Source organism: Hemicordylus capensis, chromosome 3 (assembly GCF_027244095.1).
Source record: "Hemicordylus capensis ecotype Gifberg chromosome 3, rHemCap1.1.pri, whole genome shotgun sequence".
Classification (NCBI taxonomy): Eukaryota; Metazoa; Chordata; class Lepidosauria; order Squamata; family Cordylidae; genus Hemicordylus; species Hemicordylus capensis.
In genome coordinates, this window is record NC_069659.1 from 19,684,872 (window position 1) to 19,704,467 (window position 19,596).

The 19,596-nt window shown below is 47.2% G+C and overlaps 1 protein-coding gene across 14 annotated transcripts in view; it reads left to right on the forward strand.

The window, feature by feature from the left end:
* FAT3 (FAT atypical cadherin 3) overlaps positions 1-19,596 on the forward strand; it is a 683,843-nt gene that overhangs the window by 645,443 nt on the left and 18,804 nt on the right. For all 14 annotated transcript variants that reach the window (XR_008319026.1, XM_053306925.1, XM_053306923.1 and 11 more), the window contains 3 exons: positions 916-1,050; positions 4,460-4,617; positions 12,717-13,185. Coding sequence is in view for 13 of the 14 variants with exons in the window: in XM_053306925.1 (XP_053162900.1) it covers positions 916-1,050; positions 4,460-4,617; positions 12,717-13,185 (762 nt within the window). In the remaining variant the exon portion in view is untranslated. The remainder of the gene's footprint in view (positions 1-915; positions 1,051-4,459; positions 4,618-12,716; positions 13,186-19,596) is intronic.

The following is a 19,596-nucleotide window of genomic DNA, read 5'->3' on the forward strand; positions in this document are numbered from 1 at the left end:
GTTTTGTTTTGTTTTGTTTTTAGTTGCCTGGGAAAAGTCTATCTGCAAAAGCGGCATGTCTCTATCTGTTGTGGTTTGGTCTGGGAGTTTCATGTCAGTCAGTGAGACTCACTCACTCACTAATGTGAAACTCCCAGACCACAGTGAGACCAAGACAGTTTTATATTAGCGATGTGCAGAACATTTTGAATTTGAAATGTGCCAACTCAGAACAGGCCATTTTGAGTGTTTCAAGCTCAAAACGGAATGTCCTTCAAACGAAGGGCCTGTTTTGAGCTCAGAACAGAATGACCTCATTCCGAGTCGGAACATTTTGAGTGTTCCGGCCCATGAGGGTGGCACCGGGGTGGGTGGCAAGGGGCGGCGGGAGGTACTTTTAACAATAATTAACTGGTTACCCCTCAGACCCCGTGACCAATGCCCTGCCTACGGCACTCTTCTGGCCTCTGCGCACACATTGCGGCTGCCTCAACCAGTTCTGACAGAACAGTCTGAGAGCTTGTGTTCCACTCCGAGCTCAGAACGGAACACAAATCCCATTCTGTATTGTAGAGATTCAGCAAAGGGCTCCCAGTTTGCAAGCCAGCCTCCAGGGAATGTCTATGACTGTAGTCTTGGTTTAGCTCAAGGAGGTCTGATTTCCCATGGTTTTTAGTGGGAAAGTTTGTCCAGTTTTTCCCAAGAAGGTGATGCATTTTTTCAGGGTTTTGTGTTTTTTGTTTTGCTTTGTTTTGTTTTGGTGGTCTGGGTAAAGTGTGTAACCTACCTGCACAAACAGCATCTCTCTATGTGTTGTAATTTGCTCTGGGAGTTTCATGGTGGTGGGTGAGTGGTGCCAAAACTGCTTTCTATTATAGATATATATGATGCAGTGAATAATGTGGTAACCTTTGTTTTCTTCTGTATGCACAATAGGAGGATTGTGTCCAGGCTCTAGTGATCCCTGCACAGATAAACCTTGCCCAGGGGATATGCAATGTGTGGGCTACGAAATCAACCGGAGGCCTTTCATCTGCCAGTGCCCTCCCGGAAAACTCGGAGAGTGCTCAGGTACAACATTTGCTCCAACTTCTGTCCTTTTATTCACGTGTCATATAAATGAGCAGAGCAATCCAGTCCTGTAACTTTTCCTTTTCTTTGAACCCATCTTTGCCCATAAGCAAGAATGCCGGTTCCAAGGTGACCGTTCTCTGTTTCTGTTTCATTTGAGGAGGCTTGTGTTGATATTTCCTTGATGTGGGTTTTTCTTATGACAAAAGTCAAACACTGCTTTTTTAATGCAGTGCCCTTGGGATATTACAAGAAGTTCAAGAAACTCACATTCTTCTGTTACTTAAGATGTTAGTAAATAAATAAGAAAAACATTTTTTCGTTAGCTTCAGATTTGGGCCTGAAAGTGAGAATTCCCTGAAGCAGAGAGGCTGCCTTGTTACTTCGCAGTAGCCATTGTGTGGTGGATAGACCTGGGCTATGGACAGCTGGGTTGAAATCCTCACTGGATACCCTGGGCCACCAGTCACCCTTTCTCTGCCTATCCTACAAAAAAAGATTGTTGTGAAGATGTGGAATAACTCCATGACAGCTTGTCAGGGCTGACAGCACATTAACACAGGGAGCTGCCTTCTACCAAGTCAGAGCATTGATCCATCTAGCTCAATAATGTCTACTGGCACCGACTGGCAGCAGGTTCTCCAAAGCTTCAGGCAGGAGTTTCTCCCAGCCCTACCTGGAGATGCTGCCAGGGATTGAATCTGGGACCTTCTATGTGCAAAGCAGATGCTCTACCACTGAGCTATGGCCCCATCCCTTCCTACAGGAAGGAAGGAAGGAAGGAAGGAAATAGTGGTTGGGACAATGAGGCTGAGGAGCCTGTTCAGAATAATCAGTTTTCTAAAGTCACATGACTCCTCTTTTCACCCATCCCTGTTGAGGAAAGCTGCAGTACCTCTTCCAGACTGCTGCAGCTATGGCGCTGCAGAGTTCAGGTCAGCAGTTAACATAAGAACATAAGAATAGCCCTGCTGGATCAGGCCCATGGCCCATCTTCTCCAGCATCCTGTTTCCCACAGTGGCCCACCAGATGCCTCTGGGAGGCCCACATTTGGAAGATGAAGGCATGACCTTTCTCCTGCTGTTGCTCCCCTGCAACTGGTATTTAGAGGCATCCTGCCTCTGAGGCTGGAGGTGGCCTATAGCCCTCAGACTAGTAGCCATTGATAGACCTCTCCTCCATGAAGTTATCCAAACCCCTCTTAAAGACATCCAGGCTGCTGGCTGTCACGAAAGAGTCCCTTTAACAGCCCATTTCAAGTCAAAATGTTTGCACATCCCTACTCTCCTGTTGTTGTTCACCTGCAACTGGTTTTTAGAGGCATCTTAAGAACATAAGAACAGTGCTGCTGGATCAGGCCCATCTAGTCCAGCATCATGTTTCACACAGTGGCCCACCAGATGCTGCTTGAAGCCACAGGCAGGAGCTGAGAACATGCCCTCTCTCCTGCTGTTACTCCCCTGCAACTGGTACTCAGGTATCCTGCCTTTGAGGCTGGAGGTGGCCTATAGCCCTCCAACTACTAACCAATGATAGACCTCTCCTCCATGAAGTTATACAAACCTCTCTTAAAGCCATCCAGCTTGTTGGCTGTCACCACATCTTGTGGCAGAGAATTCCACAAGTTGATTATGCGTTGTACTTCCGTTTGTTAGTCCTAGATTTCCTGGCATTCAATTTCATGGGATGACCCCTGGTTCTAGTGCCGTGTGAGGGGGAGAAGAATTTCTCTCTATCCACTTTCTCCACACCATGCATGATTTTATAGACCTCTATCATGTCTCCTTGCAGTCATCTTCTTTCTAAACTAAAAAGCCCCAGGTGTTGTAGCCTTGCCCCATAAGAAAGGTGTTCTAGGCCCCTGGTCATCTTGGTTGCCCTCTTCTGCACCTTTTCTAGTTCTACAATGTCCTTTTTAGATGTGGTGACCAGAATTGTACACAGTACTCCAGGTGTGGCCGCACCAACGTTTTGTGTAAGACTTGAGGTGACCTATAGCCCTCAGACTAGTAGCCATTGTTTCATCTGTTCTCCATGAATTTGACCAAGCATCTTTTAAAGCCATCCAGGCTAGTGGCCATCACCACATCCCGCAGCAGAGAATGCCATAGGGTAATTATGCGCTGCGTGAAGAAGTACTGCCTTTTGTTGATCCTAAATTTCTTGGCAATCAGGTTCATGGGATGACCCCAGGTTCTAGTGTTATGCAGGAGGGAGAAGAATTTCTTCTATCCACTTTCTCCACACCAAGCATGATTCTGTAGACCTCTATCATGTCTCCCCTCAGTCGTCTTTTTTCTAAACTAAAATGTTCCCTTGGCTTCGAAGCTGCCTCAGTGATGCAGAGAGAGTAGGGTGTCTGTGCCCTGCTGCTAGAGTCCGCAGTGCTTTACACACACATGCAGAACATATGACTCTTCAGGCTGGGCCTTGAGCAGCAGAAAATGCATGCATAGGCACATAGGAAGCATACTGCGTCAGATCATTAGTCCCCCACGCTCAGTATTGTCTACTCTGACTGACAGTGGCTCTCCAAACTTCCAGACACGGATCTTTCCCACCCCTGCCTGGAGATGCTGCCAGAGACTGAGCCAGAGACCTTCTGTATGCAAAGCAGGCACTCTACGGCTGTGGAACATAGGAAGCTGCCATATACTGAGCCAGACCATTAGTCTATCTAGCTCAATATTGTCTACACAGACTGGCAGTGGTTTTTCCAAGGTTACAGGCAGGAATTTCTCTCAGCCCTATCTTGGAGATGCCCAGGAGGGAACTTGGAACCTAGATGCTCTTCTCAGAGCGGCTCCATCCCCTCAGGGGAATATCTTCCAGTGCTCACACTTCTAGTTTCCCGTTCATATGTAACCAGGGCAGACCCTGCTTAGCTAAGGGGACAAGTCATGCTTGCTACCACAAGACCAGCTCTATGGCCTCATTCCTGCCTTCTGGTTTTGTTGACTGGGACTGCAAATAACAGTATTTGTAAAGCACCTGGCAGGCTACAGAATGGTGGGTTGTATTTGACTCGTGGGTCACACATTGTACAGACCTGCTCCATATAGCCAAAGTGCTAACAGAAATAAAAACAATAAAATGTGGTTATCTTGTATTTACTACAACTATACCAAGCTCGTGTGATGCATGGTAATTACTCCTATCAAGGAACAACATTTCCCTAGTTATTAGTAAATTAATCTCCCTTAACATAAGGTACTCATACAGCAGAGACTTTTTTTAATCTGTTGGCAATGGGTTTTGTTTTTTAAGATTGTTCCTTATCAGCCTTGTTAACCATGCCTTTTCCTTAATTAACTTCCCCTCCTCCCCCTTGATAGCGATAATCTCCTGCATCTTATTTTGGAATGTAAAAGTAAAACACTATGTCTCTTCTTCAAATGGTTATTTCAGGACACACTTCCCTTAGCTTTGCTGGGAATAGTTACATCAAATACCGAGTTTCTGAAAATAGCAAGAAGGAGGAATTCAAGTTGGCGCTGCGTCTGCGGACTCTGCAAAGCAATGGGATTATAATGTACACCAGAGCAAATCCCTGTATAATTCTGAAGGTAATTAAAATAAGTTTATCTTTTCCTGCAGTTATTTTTCTTGATTATATGCTTCTCTCTCTTTGGACTCTTGCTGTCGGGAATGCTGTTCCCATTTTTAGCTGCGGATGCAGAAACCCAAGCGCACTCGGTTTTGAGGATAATGAGGATAGAAACCGCAGCTTCAGCAACAATGAGAGAAAAGCCTCATTGTTCCTGATAGTGGCATTTCTATTGAAACAAACTCCCAGGGATGTAAAGTACTGTAGCAAAACTGAGCAACTTATTCAGTACTGAGGGCTATATTGGAAATGCCTGCTAAGGTTACCCTTAATTAAGAGGTCTGTTTACCTGTGCCATATACTAGGATCTTCTTTGTCATTACCCCCAAATATGTGGACTGTGCCACTCAAAGAGGCCACTGGAGCCTACTCAGAGAGGCCTGCAAGACTTTATCTCCAAGGGTCAAGAACTATCTTCATACAGCCTGGGACCTACATGTTTTGCCCAGCTTAGGTTTGTGCACTGTCTGCACCCATTCTTGGAAAAAGCAAATCTGGCCGTAGTGACACAGGCCTTAGCTGTGCCTCAATTGGACGATTGCAATAAAGGGGATGAAGCCATAGTTCCATGGTAGAGTTCTCCTCCGCATGCAGAAGGTGTCAGGTTCAGTACCTGGCAGCATCTCCAGGCAGGGCTGGAAGAGACTCCTGCCTGAAACCTTGGAGAGCTGCTGCCAATCAGTGTACACAGTACTGAGCTAGATGGACCGATCGCCTGACTCGGTATAGCGTAGCTCTCTGTGTTCCTGTATAAGTGTTTGGAAACGCCAACTGGTCCAAAATGTAGAGCCAGACTGTTGACCAAAACCAGTTATTGGGAGCATGGGACTCCCTTGCTGAAACAGCTTCGCTGGATACTGGTCTCTCTCTGCGCCCAATTCAATGTGCTGATGATGACCTTTGAAATTGTAAGCAGCTTCTCCAGTATGAACCCACCAGCTCACTAAGATCTTCTGCAGAGGCTTTCCTCTACGTCCCGCCAACATTGGATCTACACTTGGTGGAGACAGAAGAGGGCTTTTTCTGTAGTCACGTCCAGGATTTGGATGTCCTAAGGGAAGCCTCTCTCCCCCAGTTTCGGGTGGCTCTGTGCCAGGCATTTGATTTGTTAACATGGTTATTATTATCATTTTTAATCTTCCCATCTGTTTTACCTGCTGTGTGATTAGTATTAGCAATTAATTTATATTATGGCAATTGCGTTGTTATTAAAAAAAATGATAGGGTTTTTTTTGTTATATGTAAATGTGTATAACGGAATAAGTACTTTACAGCTGTGGTTTTCAAACTTTTCAATCCACAAAGAACTCTTTCCACATGGGCTTGGCTGCTGAGAAACCCGCGTTACACATCTTCCATGGAATGCCAAAATATTGCAGACAATTTGGGATCATGTTCTAGAGGCACACCCTCAGTTTATGGGCACTAGCCCAGCTTCTTGGGCCTTGCTGTTGGCCCATTTGATGTAAAAGCATAATTTACAGGGCTGCTCAACTTCAGCCCTCCAGCTGTTTTGGGGGGGAAACTCCCATAATCTCCAGCCACAGCAGCCAATAGCCAGGGATTATGGGAATTGTAGGCCAACATCTGCAGGAGGGCCAAAGTTGAGCAGCCCTGACTTAGAACATACCCAGCATCCTTTTGTAGCTGCAGAGGAAGACTGACAGTCGTGGGCCAGCTGTCTTTCAGGGAGGCTTCTCTGCCATGAATGATCTTCTCATCGAGACATCACTGATAAGCTCCTGACATTGGCATCAGAACCCTCAAACGGTCCTTTCAGAACCTCTCTAGACTTGCAAAGACCGTCAGCACTCTTTGGCTGTCTTCCAGACCAAGGAAGCACTTTCTCAGCAAGTAAAGTTGCACTAGTGCAAGAATGCACAGCTGAATGAAGCCATGGAGATTTTGAGAACTGCACTCTTGTGCTCTTGCACTAAAGTTCCCAGCAAAACTTATAAAACATGCCACAGGTTGTGCTCCTGTGCAAACATGTTTGCACTAGCAAAATGCAAGCTCCAGACTTAGCACAACATGTTTGCCTAAGTGCTTCATTAGTCTGGAATGTCAGCCCTGGCATGCAAAATGGTGCCTAATAATCTACTTAAGGGAATTTTTAATCAATGGAATTCCAAACCTGGACTGTTAAATGCTGGGGCTGTACTTCTAGGAGAGGTGGCTTGCAGGGAGCTAGGGACCTTCTGGAACCCCAGTACTGAGCTAGGGACCTTCTGAGACTCCGATACTGGGACTCCGATACGTTGAAGAAAATCCCAAGAACTGGGTCATTGTTCTCAGAACTTTTGATTGTCATCATCTGACTTGTAGAGACTCTGTTGTCACATCAGGACTGGGAGTATATACATGATAAGTGATGGTTTGAAAATATCGCTAGTATTATTTTCTTACTGTTGGTAGCCTTGCATATATGGCCTTGTTCAGTAAAATTCTTTACAGATTTGTGTGAAGTAGTCATATGTTATCTCAGTCAAGGCTTGCCTGATGTTTCATTGCTTAAACAGCAAGAAACCTTGGATGTGATCCCAGGTGTGGCAGGAGCTGGAGAAAGTAATATTTTAATTAAATCTACCATTTTGCTCAAATGAACCTGAAATGTAATCCCACTAACTAAATATTCCCCTAGATGGATGGGCAGGCACCATTTTGTATTCATGGGCTGTGACTGCAGATGGACTTTCCAGGTCTAGGGAGGCCCCCCAAGGACCATTTGATGGTTTTATTGCCAATGTTGATATGCAGATGTGGATGGTGTCCAAGCACCTTAGCTGGGCTAATATTCTAAAATGATATACGATGCCCATTCATCTCATATTGCTTATTTGGTGAAGCAATCAAAGCACACCAATTTGTATAACCCCTTAGAGATTTTTCCATACCCTCCTGCCTGGTCAGTTTAGCAGGCACATGCATTTATATTTGTATCATGCCTATCCACTGCCCTCCTCCCTGCCCCTAAAAACCTTTGGCAGCAGTAAATAATGAACAGTGCAGGCAACATTCCCGAATATGTATTAGCAACAGTATTTGAGATATGAAGAAAGTGGAGGGAGTGGAGACAAGCCAGTGGGCAATAGGAGAAGGAAGAAGGCAAGAAAGGGTGATGGGGAAGGAACCTCAGCTCCATGTCAGGGCACATGCTTTGCACTAGGGGTGTGCAATTCGGGATTTCGGGTGATTAGGCTCGGACCCGAACCGAATCACCCCTGTTCTGTTTTGTGCCCGAATCTGGGTCACCCGAATCACCCTTGATTCGGTTCGGATTCGGATTTAACCCAAATCTGAATCGATTTGGGGGGGTAAAAAGGGGCCCAGGGGCAAAATTTTGGGGTGGGGTGGTAGTGCCCAATGGGTAGAGTCTACCACCCCAATTTCAGGGGGATTGGGCTAAATCCTGATTTTTGGTGAATTTTTAAAGTTTTAGTGACTTTGGGGCAGTTCGGGGGCATAGCATGGGATCTGGGCAAAAGGAGTGGGGTGGGGTGGTAGTGCCTAATGGGTGCAGGCTACCACCCCAATTTCAGGGGGATTGGGCAAAGGGCTGATTTTTGGCAAATTTCTGAAAATTTCATGTCTTTGGGGCAGATTGGGGCATATTGGGGCAGAAAGTGGGGCCTGGGGCAGAATAGTGGGGTGGGGTGGTAGTGCCTAATGGGTGGAGGCTACCACCCCAATTTCAGGGGGATTGGGCAGAGGGCTGATTTTTTGAGAATTTTTGAAGTTTTAGTGACTTTGGGGCAGTTTGGGGGCAGAAAGTGGATCTGCCCCAAAATAGTGGGGTGGAGTGGTAGTGCCTAATGGGTGGAGGCTACCACCACAATTTCAGGGGGATTGGGCAGAGGGCTGATTTTTTGAGAATTTTTGAAGTTTGGGTGTCTTTGGGGCAGATTGGGGGCAGAAAGTGGATCTGCCCCAAAGGAGTGGGGTGGGCTGGTAGATAGTGCCTAATGGGTGGAGGCTACCACCCATCCCCAATTTAAGAGTGATTGGGCAGGGGGTGAATTTTGGTGAATTTATTTGTATGAGGTTTGTCTTCATAAGGTGAAGTGTGCTAAACTGAATACTTCCTCATATTATTCATAGTAAAGGAAAGTGTGAAAAAGTGAAAGTGGGGTCATGAGAGTTGTTTAATTGAAAAAAATCTCATTTGCTATGATAGAATGAGAGTCTCCCCCAAGTCAGACCATTGGTCCAAGTTGCTCAGTATTGTCCCCACAGACTGGCAGTGGCTTCTCCAAGGTTGCAGGCAGGAATCTCTCTCAGCCCTATCTTGGAGGTGCCAGGGAGGGAATTTGGAACCTTCTGCATGCAAGCATGCAGGTTCTCTTCCTAGAGGGGCCCCAACCCCTAAGGGGTATATCTTACAGAGATCACACATGTAGTCTCCCATTCAAATGCAAACCAGGGCAGACCCTGCTTAGCCAATGGGACAATTCATGCTTCCAACCACTAGAGATGTACAATCTGGCTTTATGGAGAGGAGAGCTGGTCTTGGGGAAGCAAGCATGACTTTTCGCCTTAGCTAAGCAGGATCTGCCTTGGTTGCATATGAATGGGAGACTTGATGTGTGAGCACTGTAAGACATTCCCTTCAGGGGATGGAGCCGCTCTGGCAAGAGCAGAAGGTTTCAAGTTCCCTCCCTGGCTTCTCCATGATAGGGCTGAGAGAGATTCCTGCCTGCAACCTTGGAGAAGCCGCTGCCAGTCTGTGAAGACAATACTGAGCTAGATGGACCAATGGTCTGACTCAGTATATGGGAGCTTCCTATGTTCCTATGGCCGGTTCTAATCTGGACCAGATTCAAATTGAACCAGTATGGCTTCAGGTCTGGCCGAATCGGGTTTGGTTCGGCCATGGAACCAGGCCGAACCGGCTTTCGGGCTGGTTCAAGGATACTTGTAAAGGGGAATACTTGTAAAGCGGACTCTCTTGGGGATACTTGTAAGGGGAATCCTTGAGGATTCCCCTTTAGAAGTAAAGGGGGCATCCCTAATCCCTATCCTAAAGGCGCCAGGTTGGGGACAGTGAGAGAAAAGGGTCTCTGTACCTTTAGCGGAGGCGGTGAGGCAGAGACATCGGAGGCGGCAGGGGAGGGTGATGGCAGCGGCTCCTTAAAGCCCTCTTCCAGACTCCTAAATGATAGCCAGGGCTGGCAGAGGCCCACAGACCGGTTCTAGAACCACGGCTAGTACAGTTTTAACTCGGATCTCTCCCCCCCGCCCCCGTTTGGTGTGGCCAGACAGGTTTGAACTGAAAGCAACTGAACTAGGCCAGCTCGATTTGAACCATGGTACGAATAGAGCCTGCTCACATATGCCTAGCTACCATAAGACCAGCTCTCCCCCCTCCACCAGCTCTCCTCGCACCATGTCTTCATCAGCCAACATGTATCCTGATTTTTTAGTTAGTTATAAGTCCTGATTTCTCCCTTCCCCATTTGGTTATGTAGGTCACAGGATGCTTGTCACCTGCTGTTGTCTCTGTATGTGATTATTGTTTACTTAGAATGCCATGGCTTGATTATATTCTGTACACAGTGGGGCCAATGTACGACGTAATAGAACATACTGTAAGTACCTATGGGATGTAATGCGAAACCAAAGATAACAGATCTCATTATAGCAGTGTTATGTTTTCAAATAAACCTTTTAGGAGGATCCCTTTATTTGGCCTTGTAAACACTCAATAGGAAAAAAAATAAAGAGAAAATGAGAAAGGAACAGAGGTAAGAAAAGCTAACCCTGTGGAATTAAAAAAAACATAAATCCTGTTTTAGCACTAGGGTCTGAAGCATTATTTCAGAAATATAGATGCTAAGTAACTTATATTTGTAAAAGCTTCTTTGGCATTTCATTTAGGTAGAGTGAAAAGCATGTTATATCTGCAGTGATATGTATATGATGCACCTTTCAGGAGAGAATAGATTTTCTGGGAGTTGTGTGCATGCTCTGTAATGCATAGGAGAAGAGGCTGTATACAAAAAGATCTGAGCCACAGCAAGTGCTTCTACTATATTTCACACTTAATTGTTTTCATCAGGTTTTGCATTTCAGCCAATAGGCCAAACATTCAGTCATCTCTCTGAACCAGACTGGCACCGTTTAGGAGGCACAGAGCTCAGTGCAGTTCAAGCCATGCATGGTAACCCGTCAGGCCAAAAGGGCTCCAGCGGGCAGGTCTGACGGTCCACAGGGGGCTTGATAAACGAATTCCAAATGCGACAGGTATTTATATACCGCTTGTCAACAAAACTTCCCAAAGCCGTGTACGTAAATATAAATAAATACATACATACATAAAATGGCTCCCTGTCCCCAAAGGGCTCACCAAAGGGTTCACTAAAAAGAAAAAGAAGATAGACACCAGCAACAACCACTGGAGGGATGATGTGCTGGGGATGGATAGAGCCAGTTGCTCTCCCCCTGCTAAATAAAGAGAATCACTACTTTTAAAAGGTAGCTCTTTGCTCAGTGAGCAGGGTCCCCTGCTAACTGCTAATGAAGATTCCCAAAGTTCCGACAAGAGTCTTTCCCTGGCCTACTACCTGAGATCTTTCCAAATGGAGATGCTGGCCAGTATCCAGATGCTGCCCTTGTGCAAGGATGTCACACTAGTGCAAGGCTGTTGCGCTCTCGAGTTGTGCAAAGTTTGAAGCTTGCGTTCCAGACCAATGTTTCACTAGCACACACATGTTTATGCTTGTGCAGCAAGATGCTCAGCCTGTGGCATGCTTCATGCGTTTTGCAGAGAACCTTTATGCAATAGCACAATCCTAACAATCGCCATGACATCGTGCAGCTTTGCCATCCTCTTGCAATAGCGCAGCTTTGAAACAAACGTGGCATTCGGATATCGAATGCTGACCATTGAAATGCCAACCATGGGCTTTACTACGGAGCTATGGTCACCAAAAATAAATTGTCACGGCAGTTAATCCCTTCATAAGGATGGTAACTACAGGTGAAACTCGGAAAATTAGAATATCGTGCAAAAGTCCATTAATTTCAGTAATGCAAATTAAAAGGTGAAACTGATATATGAGACAGACGCATTACATGCAAAGCGAGATAAGTCAAGCCTTAATTTGTTATAATGGTGATGATCATGGCGTACAGCTCATGAAAACCCCAAATCCACAATCTCAGAAAATTAGAATATTACATGGAACCAAGAAGACAAGGATTGAAGAATAGAACAATATCAGACCTCTGAAAACTATACAGTGTACTGTGCTTGATTGGCCAGCAAACTCGCCTGACCTGACCCCATAGAGAATCTATGGGGCATTGCCAAGAGAAGGATGAGAGACATGAGACCAAACAATGCAGAATTGCTGAAGGCCGCTAATGAAGCATCCTGGTCTTCCATAATACCTCATCAGTGCCACAGGCTGATAGCATCCATGCCACGCTGCATTAGCAATAGCAATAGCACTTACTTTTATATACCGCTCTATAGCCGGAGCTCTCTAAGCGGTTTACAATGATTAATGGACTTTTGCACGATATTCTAATTTTCCGAGTTTCACCTGTAGTCCAACACTGAAAAGTATGTGTGAATGTACCCCAAGTAGCCCAGTGCAGAAAGTGAGTGATGCAAGATCCCTAAGCTTGGCCGGTGTAAATGCAAATCATTACAACCCTGTTATTTATTTATTTTTATTTTTACATTTTATATCCCTCTCTTCCTCCAAGGAGCTCAGAGCGGTGTACTGCACACTTAAGTTTCTTCAACAACCCTGTGAAGTAGGTTAGGCTGAGAGAGAAGTGACTGGCCCAGAGTCACCCAGCTAGTATCATGGCTGAATGGGGATTTGAACTCGGGTCTCCCCGGTCCTAGTCCAGCACTGTAACCACTACACCACGCTGGCTCCTGTTACAGAATTAGTAATAGCAGTCCATGTCCACCTGGATGGATGGATGGATGCTGACACTAGCTAAGCTGCTTCACAGTTTTCCTGCAGTTTCAGAAGTATAACGGCATGCAGTGCTGTTGCAAGCCTTGTCCTCCTTGGAGCTTGATGTTTTGCTCTCCTTTTGCAGATTGTGGATGGCAAACTGTGGTTCCAGTTGGACTGTGGGATCGGCCCAGGCATCCTTGGAATTTCGGGCAGGGCCGTTAACGACGGGAGCTGGCACTCCGTCTTCCTCGAGCTGAACCGGAACTTCACCAGCCTCTCGCTCGACGACAGCTACGTGGAGAGGCGCAAGGCCCCGCTGTACTTCCAGACGCTGAGCACTGATAGCTCCGTGTACTTTGGAGCGCAAGTGCAGGTGGACAACGTCCGGAGCCTGACCGACAAGAGGACGACGCAGGTCCTCAGCGGCTTCCAGGGCTGCCTGGATTCCGTCATCCTGAACAACAATGAGCTGCCACTCCAGAACAAACGCAGCAGCTTTGCAGAAGTGGTCGGCCTGACCGAACTGAAGCTGGGCTGTGTGCTCTATCCTGATGCTTGTGAGAGGAGCCCTTGCCAGAATGGAGGGACTTGTACCAGTGTGCCATCTGGTGGTGAATATCTTGCATTCAGCTTCAGATTTTCGGGGTTGCTTCGTTTTGCCTTCAGATTCTCATGGCAGAAATCTTTCCTTTTCCTCTTCCTTTTCCTTTTCCATTTCTTTCCTTTTAAGCTGTAGAAAGAGGCTAGAAGCATCCTATGCTTGCTTCCATCAATATACGTTCTTGGATGTAATCCACAAAATTCGGATCTGGGCAGCATCGGGGCACCTGGTCATAACTGGACAGATCAAATGCAAACATGGCGAGGTTGGAAGTGCTGTCAAGCCACTGGGGTCAGCACATCAGCGTCCCAACTCAGCCAGACCCTTTTAAAAAAGAGGAGACCCAGCTATTAATGAGGAGAGTGCAGGGGCCAGGAGAACAGAACTCCCTACCTTTGCTCTGTGACAATTGGGTTGATGCCGTAGAAGACCAGACCTGGAGAGCCGGAATATGGGAACAGGAAAGAAGGAGGAAGCAAGGTTCCGAGTGTGTTTTAACGGACTGTGTGAGCATTTGTGCAAGAGCACAACTATTTCCAGTGGCCGTCCATCGCACAAGAGTGCTCTTATGCAGCTGCGCACATGTTCCATTAAAACACACACACGGAACATTGCCAAGTATGTCAGCCACCAGTTAGGGATGTGCATGAACCATGGTTTGAGCACTTTTGGGGCAGGGGGACTGGGAACTTTAAGAAAAAGGAAAGCAGGCCCTCACCTGCTGTCTGCTGCCCCATTCAGCTTCCTGCTGGGGTGGTGTACGTCCCTAGAACCACCTGCAAGGGATCAGTGCGCACAGGAAGCAGCATGGGGTGGCATCCTTCTTTCTTAAAATTCCCGGTCCCCCTGCCCAGAAAGTGCTCGGCCGCGGCTCATATGCACATCCCTACTACCAATGGCTTGATCGTTCTCCTTGTATAGGAAGTGAGCTTTAGGCTAGATCAGCAAAACTGAAGATGGTGCCCAGACAGTTGGACGGAAGTGACCCCAAGAGTGTGAGCACATTAAACAAGTTAAGATAGCAGACTTGGTGGTGGGAATTGGATACGCAGCATCAGGGGCATACACCAGTGCTAACTTGTATGCTTAAGAGGTTTTTTTAAACTGCAAATGGAAAGTTAAGAGAAGAGAGTGTGTAGGACCTAGCGAGGAATGAAAGGTAATAACTCAAAAGGCATGGAAGCTTTCGAGAAAATTGCTAAACAAGATTATTTATCTCCCTGGGGAGGGGGGATGAAACAAATGCCTAACTTTAACGTGGGCTGCGTATAATAAATTAGGTCAAGCATTCACCACATGAATAAACTAAGTAAAAGGGGGAAGCAGCTCCTCTTCCTATTGATTTCACTAGAGTCTATTTGCACTATCACTCAGCAAATAGCATGATGTGCAAATTGAAACCTTTCTAACAAATCACTCTTGGATAATTCCCCCCTTCCATCTTCCCTCGACAGGGTTGCATATTTCCCATTTACATTGGCTGCTGGGACGAAAGAGGTGATATATACACATCTCCCAATGATGGGTCCATTTTGTTACAAGAGTGTATAAACAGCTTGTGTCGGAATGGCTCGCCATCGCATTCGCTGCGCGCCAAAGCTACTTAAACTCCTCCGCGTTGCGGCCACTATTGGAGAGCTAAAGCCCTGAGGGACTATTTCAGTGTGAGCTCGCTCCCGCTCTCGTTAGGAAATCTATTTGCTCGGAGTTTTTTTTCACTGTCTCAGCAGTATATGTAAATAAAGGATTGTTATGATGCCATAATTCTAGAGAAATGGGCCCTAACTATACATCAGCCAATCTATAAAGCAATCTGCTGTGACATTGTCATGGCCGCTTGTTCTTTTCTCCCCCCACCCCCACCCCACTTCCCCAGGCAACGTAATTTGTTAGCCCAAGCAATCCTCCAGACATTAAAAAGAGCATCTATAATTAATTTGGGCTGAATGGAAGGCCCTGTACCATGTCCAATGCCCTCAAATTGCAGCATGCTGTGGAGTGAGGCAGATTATAAGGTTTGCTGGCAGAAAGGCTGGCAGCAGCCACAGCAGAATGATTCTTTTCCCACATTATGAGGTCATTGCAAACCTGGGTTAGCCACCGAGAGTGCATTTGAGCATCAGCCAACTGTCATGATGGCCAAAGGAGATGAGAGGTGGACGTTCTAGTATGTCTTCTTTATTTTTCAAAAAGCCACTGCAAGTCATAGGAACCTAGGAAGCTGCCATATACTGAGTCAGACCAGAGGTCCATCTAGCTCAGTATTGTCTACCCAGACTGGCAGTGGCTTCTCCAAGGTTGCAGGCAGGAATCTCTCCCACCCCTATCTTGGAGATGCTGCCAGGGAGAGAACTTGGAAACTTCTGCTCTTCCCAGAGCAGCTCCATCCCCTGAGGGGAATGTCTTACGGTGCTCACACTTCTAGTCATAGGAACATAGGAAGCTGCCTTATACTGAGCCATCTGATTGGTCCATCTAGCCTGAGATTGTCTACACTGACTGGCAGTGGCTCTCTAGGTTTACAGGCAGGGGTCTCTCCTAGCGCTACCTGGAGAGGCTTCCAGGGATTGAACCTGAGAGTTTCTGGATGCAAAGCAGATGCTCTAATCACTGAGCGCTTGCCAGCTGGGATCATGAGGTACGCCCCGCTCCTCCCCAGCCAGTGATGAAACACTAAAACACTGGCTGTGCTGGGGGGCAGGGGAAGGCCAGCCATCCAGCCTTTCAATGAAACACAGACTGGAGAGGGATAGGAGTGGGTCCAAATGGACCCTCTCCTGGGCAGTGGCCCCACCTCCTGCATCTGACATCAGATGCAAGAGGGTGGGGCCAATGCCAAGATCGGGGCCAGTCGGCCTCAGGAGAGCTTCCCTTCCCCAGTCAATGATTCCACGCACCACTGACTGGGGAAGGGAAGCTCTGCTGAGGCTGATGGGCCCCAACCTTGGCACTGCCCCTTCCCCTTGCATCTGACGTCAGATGCAGGGGGCGTGGCTTGGTATGTATGTGTGCTTTGTGCTCACAATTGTAAAGCCTAGGGGACGGGGTGGGGGTGGGGGGCCCCGCAGAGGACTTTGCAAGCTCCCTAAGCCCCTGAGTGGCTCTCCTAGGTTTCAGGCGGGAATCTTCCCCAGCCCTACCTGGAGATGACTGGGATTGAACCAGAGAGCTTCCGAATGCAAATCAGATGTTCCACCACTGAGCTATGGCCCAATTCAATTATAGATGCTCTTTTTAATGGATATAATCCATCCCTGCCTCAGTTTCTGGCTACAACATAATGGAGAGACTCTTGACCCTATACTGATCCCCAAATTTAATAGCTGCCCAACAGCTATTAGCCATAGAAGGGAAAACAGGGACACAGTGTATGCCTATAAGCTTTCCCATCTGTGCTCAACAGCAGTGTTGGGCGGGGGGGGCGCAATTTGGATGGCTGCAGTGGAAAGGTTAGACAGGCCAGTTAGACAGGCCAGTGCAAGATGGGTCCTCCCCACCACCTCCGCAGTTGTTTGCGGGGAAAGGAAACGATGACTGTCGTTCTAGTCTTGGAAGTCGACATCATGTCAAGTTTGTCCCTGAGTATATGTCAATGGCACACAGATCTGTAAACACTCATTTGTAAATTGGGGTTATCAAGCATCGGGCAGGCCACAATAGCACTTACATTTATATACCGCTCTATAGCCGGAGCTCTCTAAGCGGTTTACAATGATTTAGCATATTGCCCCCAACATTCTGGGTACTCATTTTACTGACCTCGGAAGGATGGAAGGCTGAGTCAACCTTGAGCCCCTGGTCAGGATCGAACTTGTAACCTTCTGGTTACAGGGCGGCAGTTTTACCACTGCACCACCAGGGGCTCTTATAGTTTAGGGACCACAGTGTTTCCATTTCTGTATCGTCTTCAATGTCTTCCAGTTCATTTCTGGTGCAGTTTAAGGTGCTGTGATGACCCTAACAGTTTAGGCCATGTCTTGAGGAGTATCTCCCTCTAGATTTTCTTGTTTTGTTTCCCCCTTTTATTGTTTTGGTTCTTCTTAAAATTGTATTTGGTGGCTACATGATGCCCCATGGTATCTCAGCATAGCACTCTGCCCTGGGCTGCTATGGCTTTGTTAAGCAGCCTCAGCATGGTTCAGAATGAGTGGTTGTGCTTGCAGCATTGGTGAGCGATTTCCCATTCTCATTCTAGATAGCACTGGGGCTGGTCACGAGTCCACAGCAGCCCCAGGGCAGGGTATTATGGCGATAGAGCACTTCATGTCATGTAAGCCACTGTCTGACTTCATGATTGTCATGAATATCTTGCCTTGCTAATTTCAATGGGACATCCGCTGAGTAATTTAGTGGGGATGCCAGTCCTTGTTTTCACCTTCTATTTTCATGTTAAGTTGGCGTAGAGTGTTTTAGAAAAGTGACAGATACATATTTTCAACACCTTCAATCACTCAATCAATGGTTCTGCCCATCCACTGTGCTCAGTGGAGAAGCCTTTTTGCATGTCCCACCACAAACATAAGGGAGACACCAGCAAAAGCCAGGAGCGATGTTGTCCCTACCTAGCGAGATCCACTTTGCCCCATCCCTTTTGCTTGTCGGCTGCCAAATCAAGACTTCTTTTGTTTAGGCAGGTGATTCGCTTGCCTACCATTTTCTAACATATGTCTCCTGAATCTATTATTGCCCTCTGTTGTGCTTTAGCTTTTTATCATTTAGTTACGGCTCTAGTAATATGTGTTTGGCTTTAAAAAAAAAAAAAGTAAGCCTGCTTGAGTGCTCTGTTTAGTGTGGAAAGGCAGGGTAGAAATTTAGTAAGTTAAATGAAGAAATGAATACTAGGCTGGTGAACTGCAATGAAATTGGTGACCCACAAGTTGATCAGCCCTGATGTAAGGCCGACACAGGGAGCCACTGTGATTGTGTGATGGTGGAGCCATTCACACAACCTACTGGGTGGGCAGGTGGGGGAAAAGCTTCCCAAACCTCGCCTTCTCCTCAGACGATCATTGTTTTGTTGGTGGGAGTGCGCTCCGTGCTCCCACGCGATCCGCCCTGCTCCGTGCAGCGCAGAACAGGGTGGATTGATCTGAGGCCGGGACTCATTCCAGCCTCCATGAATCCCACAATGTAGCACACAACAAACACTGTACTGGGGGATTCCCCCAAGAGACAAGTGCTCTAGGCACCCGTCCCTGTGTGAGGCTGGCTGGAAGCAGCCCATACTCGTACACGAGCAATTAGCTGGAGGTAAGGGAGCACTCACTCTCTTAACCTTGGCTAACAGCTGGGGTCAATAGCAGGGCTCGGCAGCGCTGCCCTTCCAGGATCGGGCCCTTCCAGGATCGGGCAGTTCTCGCACGCAGCCTAACCCGAGCTGGGTGTCCTTACCCAGGTTAGGCTGTGCGTGAGAACAGACTCGGAGGCTATTCACACGATGGGAGAAAATTGGGCTAGCGCGGTCTAGCCCGATTTTCTCCCATCGTGTGAACCACCGGTCTCAGCTGTGAGCCCGGTGGTCCCTAAGCGCGTCACCCGCTACAGTGCCCCTGCCCTTAAACCAGGTTTGCGGAGCAAGCACTCTGCAAACCCGTTTTTTTAGAATCGTGAGTAGCCACGGCTACTCACGAGGAGACCCCCGACCAGGAGGCTGAAAAGCAGCCTCCTGGCTCGGGGGGTCTCTCCATCATGCCCTGTGCACTCGCGCAGGGCATGCTGGAGCTTCCGGGGGCCACACGGCCCCCGATCCTCTCAGCCCCCGCCAGCTATGTAATGGAGCTGGCAGTCCTGTGGGTGGCCGATCCGGCTGCCACCCTGCTTGTGTGCGGGGAGAGCGGGCTAAGCCCGCTCTTCCCGCTAACCCCTTAGATGTTCTTCTCACGAATTGTGAGAAGAGCCTCTCAGTGTCTCAAAAAACAAAGACCGCTGCAGTCATGCAAATCCAGTGTGTTCACACAATTACAGTGATTGTGGTTAAAGAAAAGGTTAAAGAAAAGAGTAAACCAGAATAGCTAAGCCCCGCAGAGCTGATTTCAGAAATCCAGAATTTCTGGAGAATCCTGATCAATTCTCTATGGCTAACCCACATTTAACAAGGAGAGATTACCAGGATCTTAAACAGGTTATTTCACCTGGCTAAATGTGGGTTAACCAAAGCTCTCCCAGCCCGATTTTTGCTGACCGTGAGAAGTGTTCAGTTTAAAAGTGTCTCTCTTCTGCTTTCCGTCTGGTGTTAACGGCATTTACAGTCCTGTCCCAGACTAAAAGGCATTCTTACAATCACTTGTGAGAATCCTCCAGTTTATCTGTTCTACAGCAAGCCACCATAAGCCAAATATAGCTCACTAGCTATTTTTAAGCCCAGGGGCTTATTTTTATTTATTGTTTCTCTCTGTAAACCACTTTGGAAAACTTTTGTTGA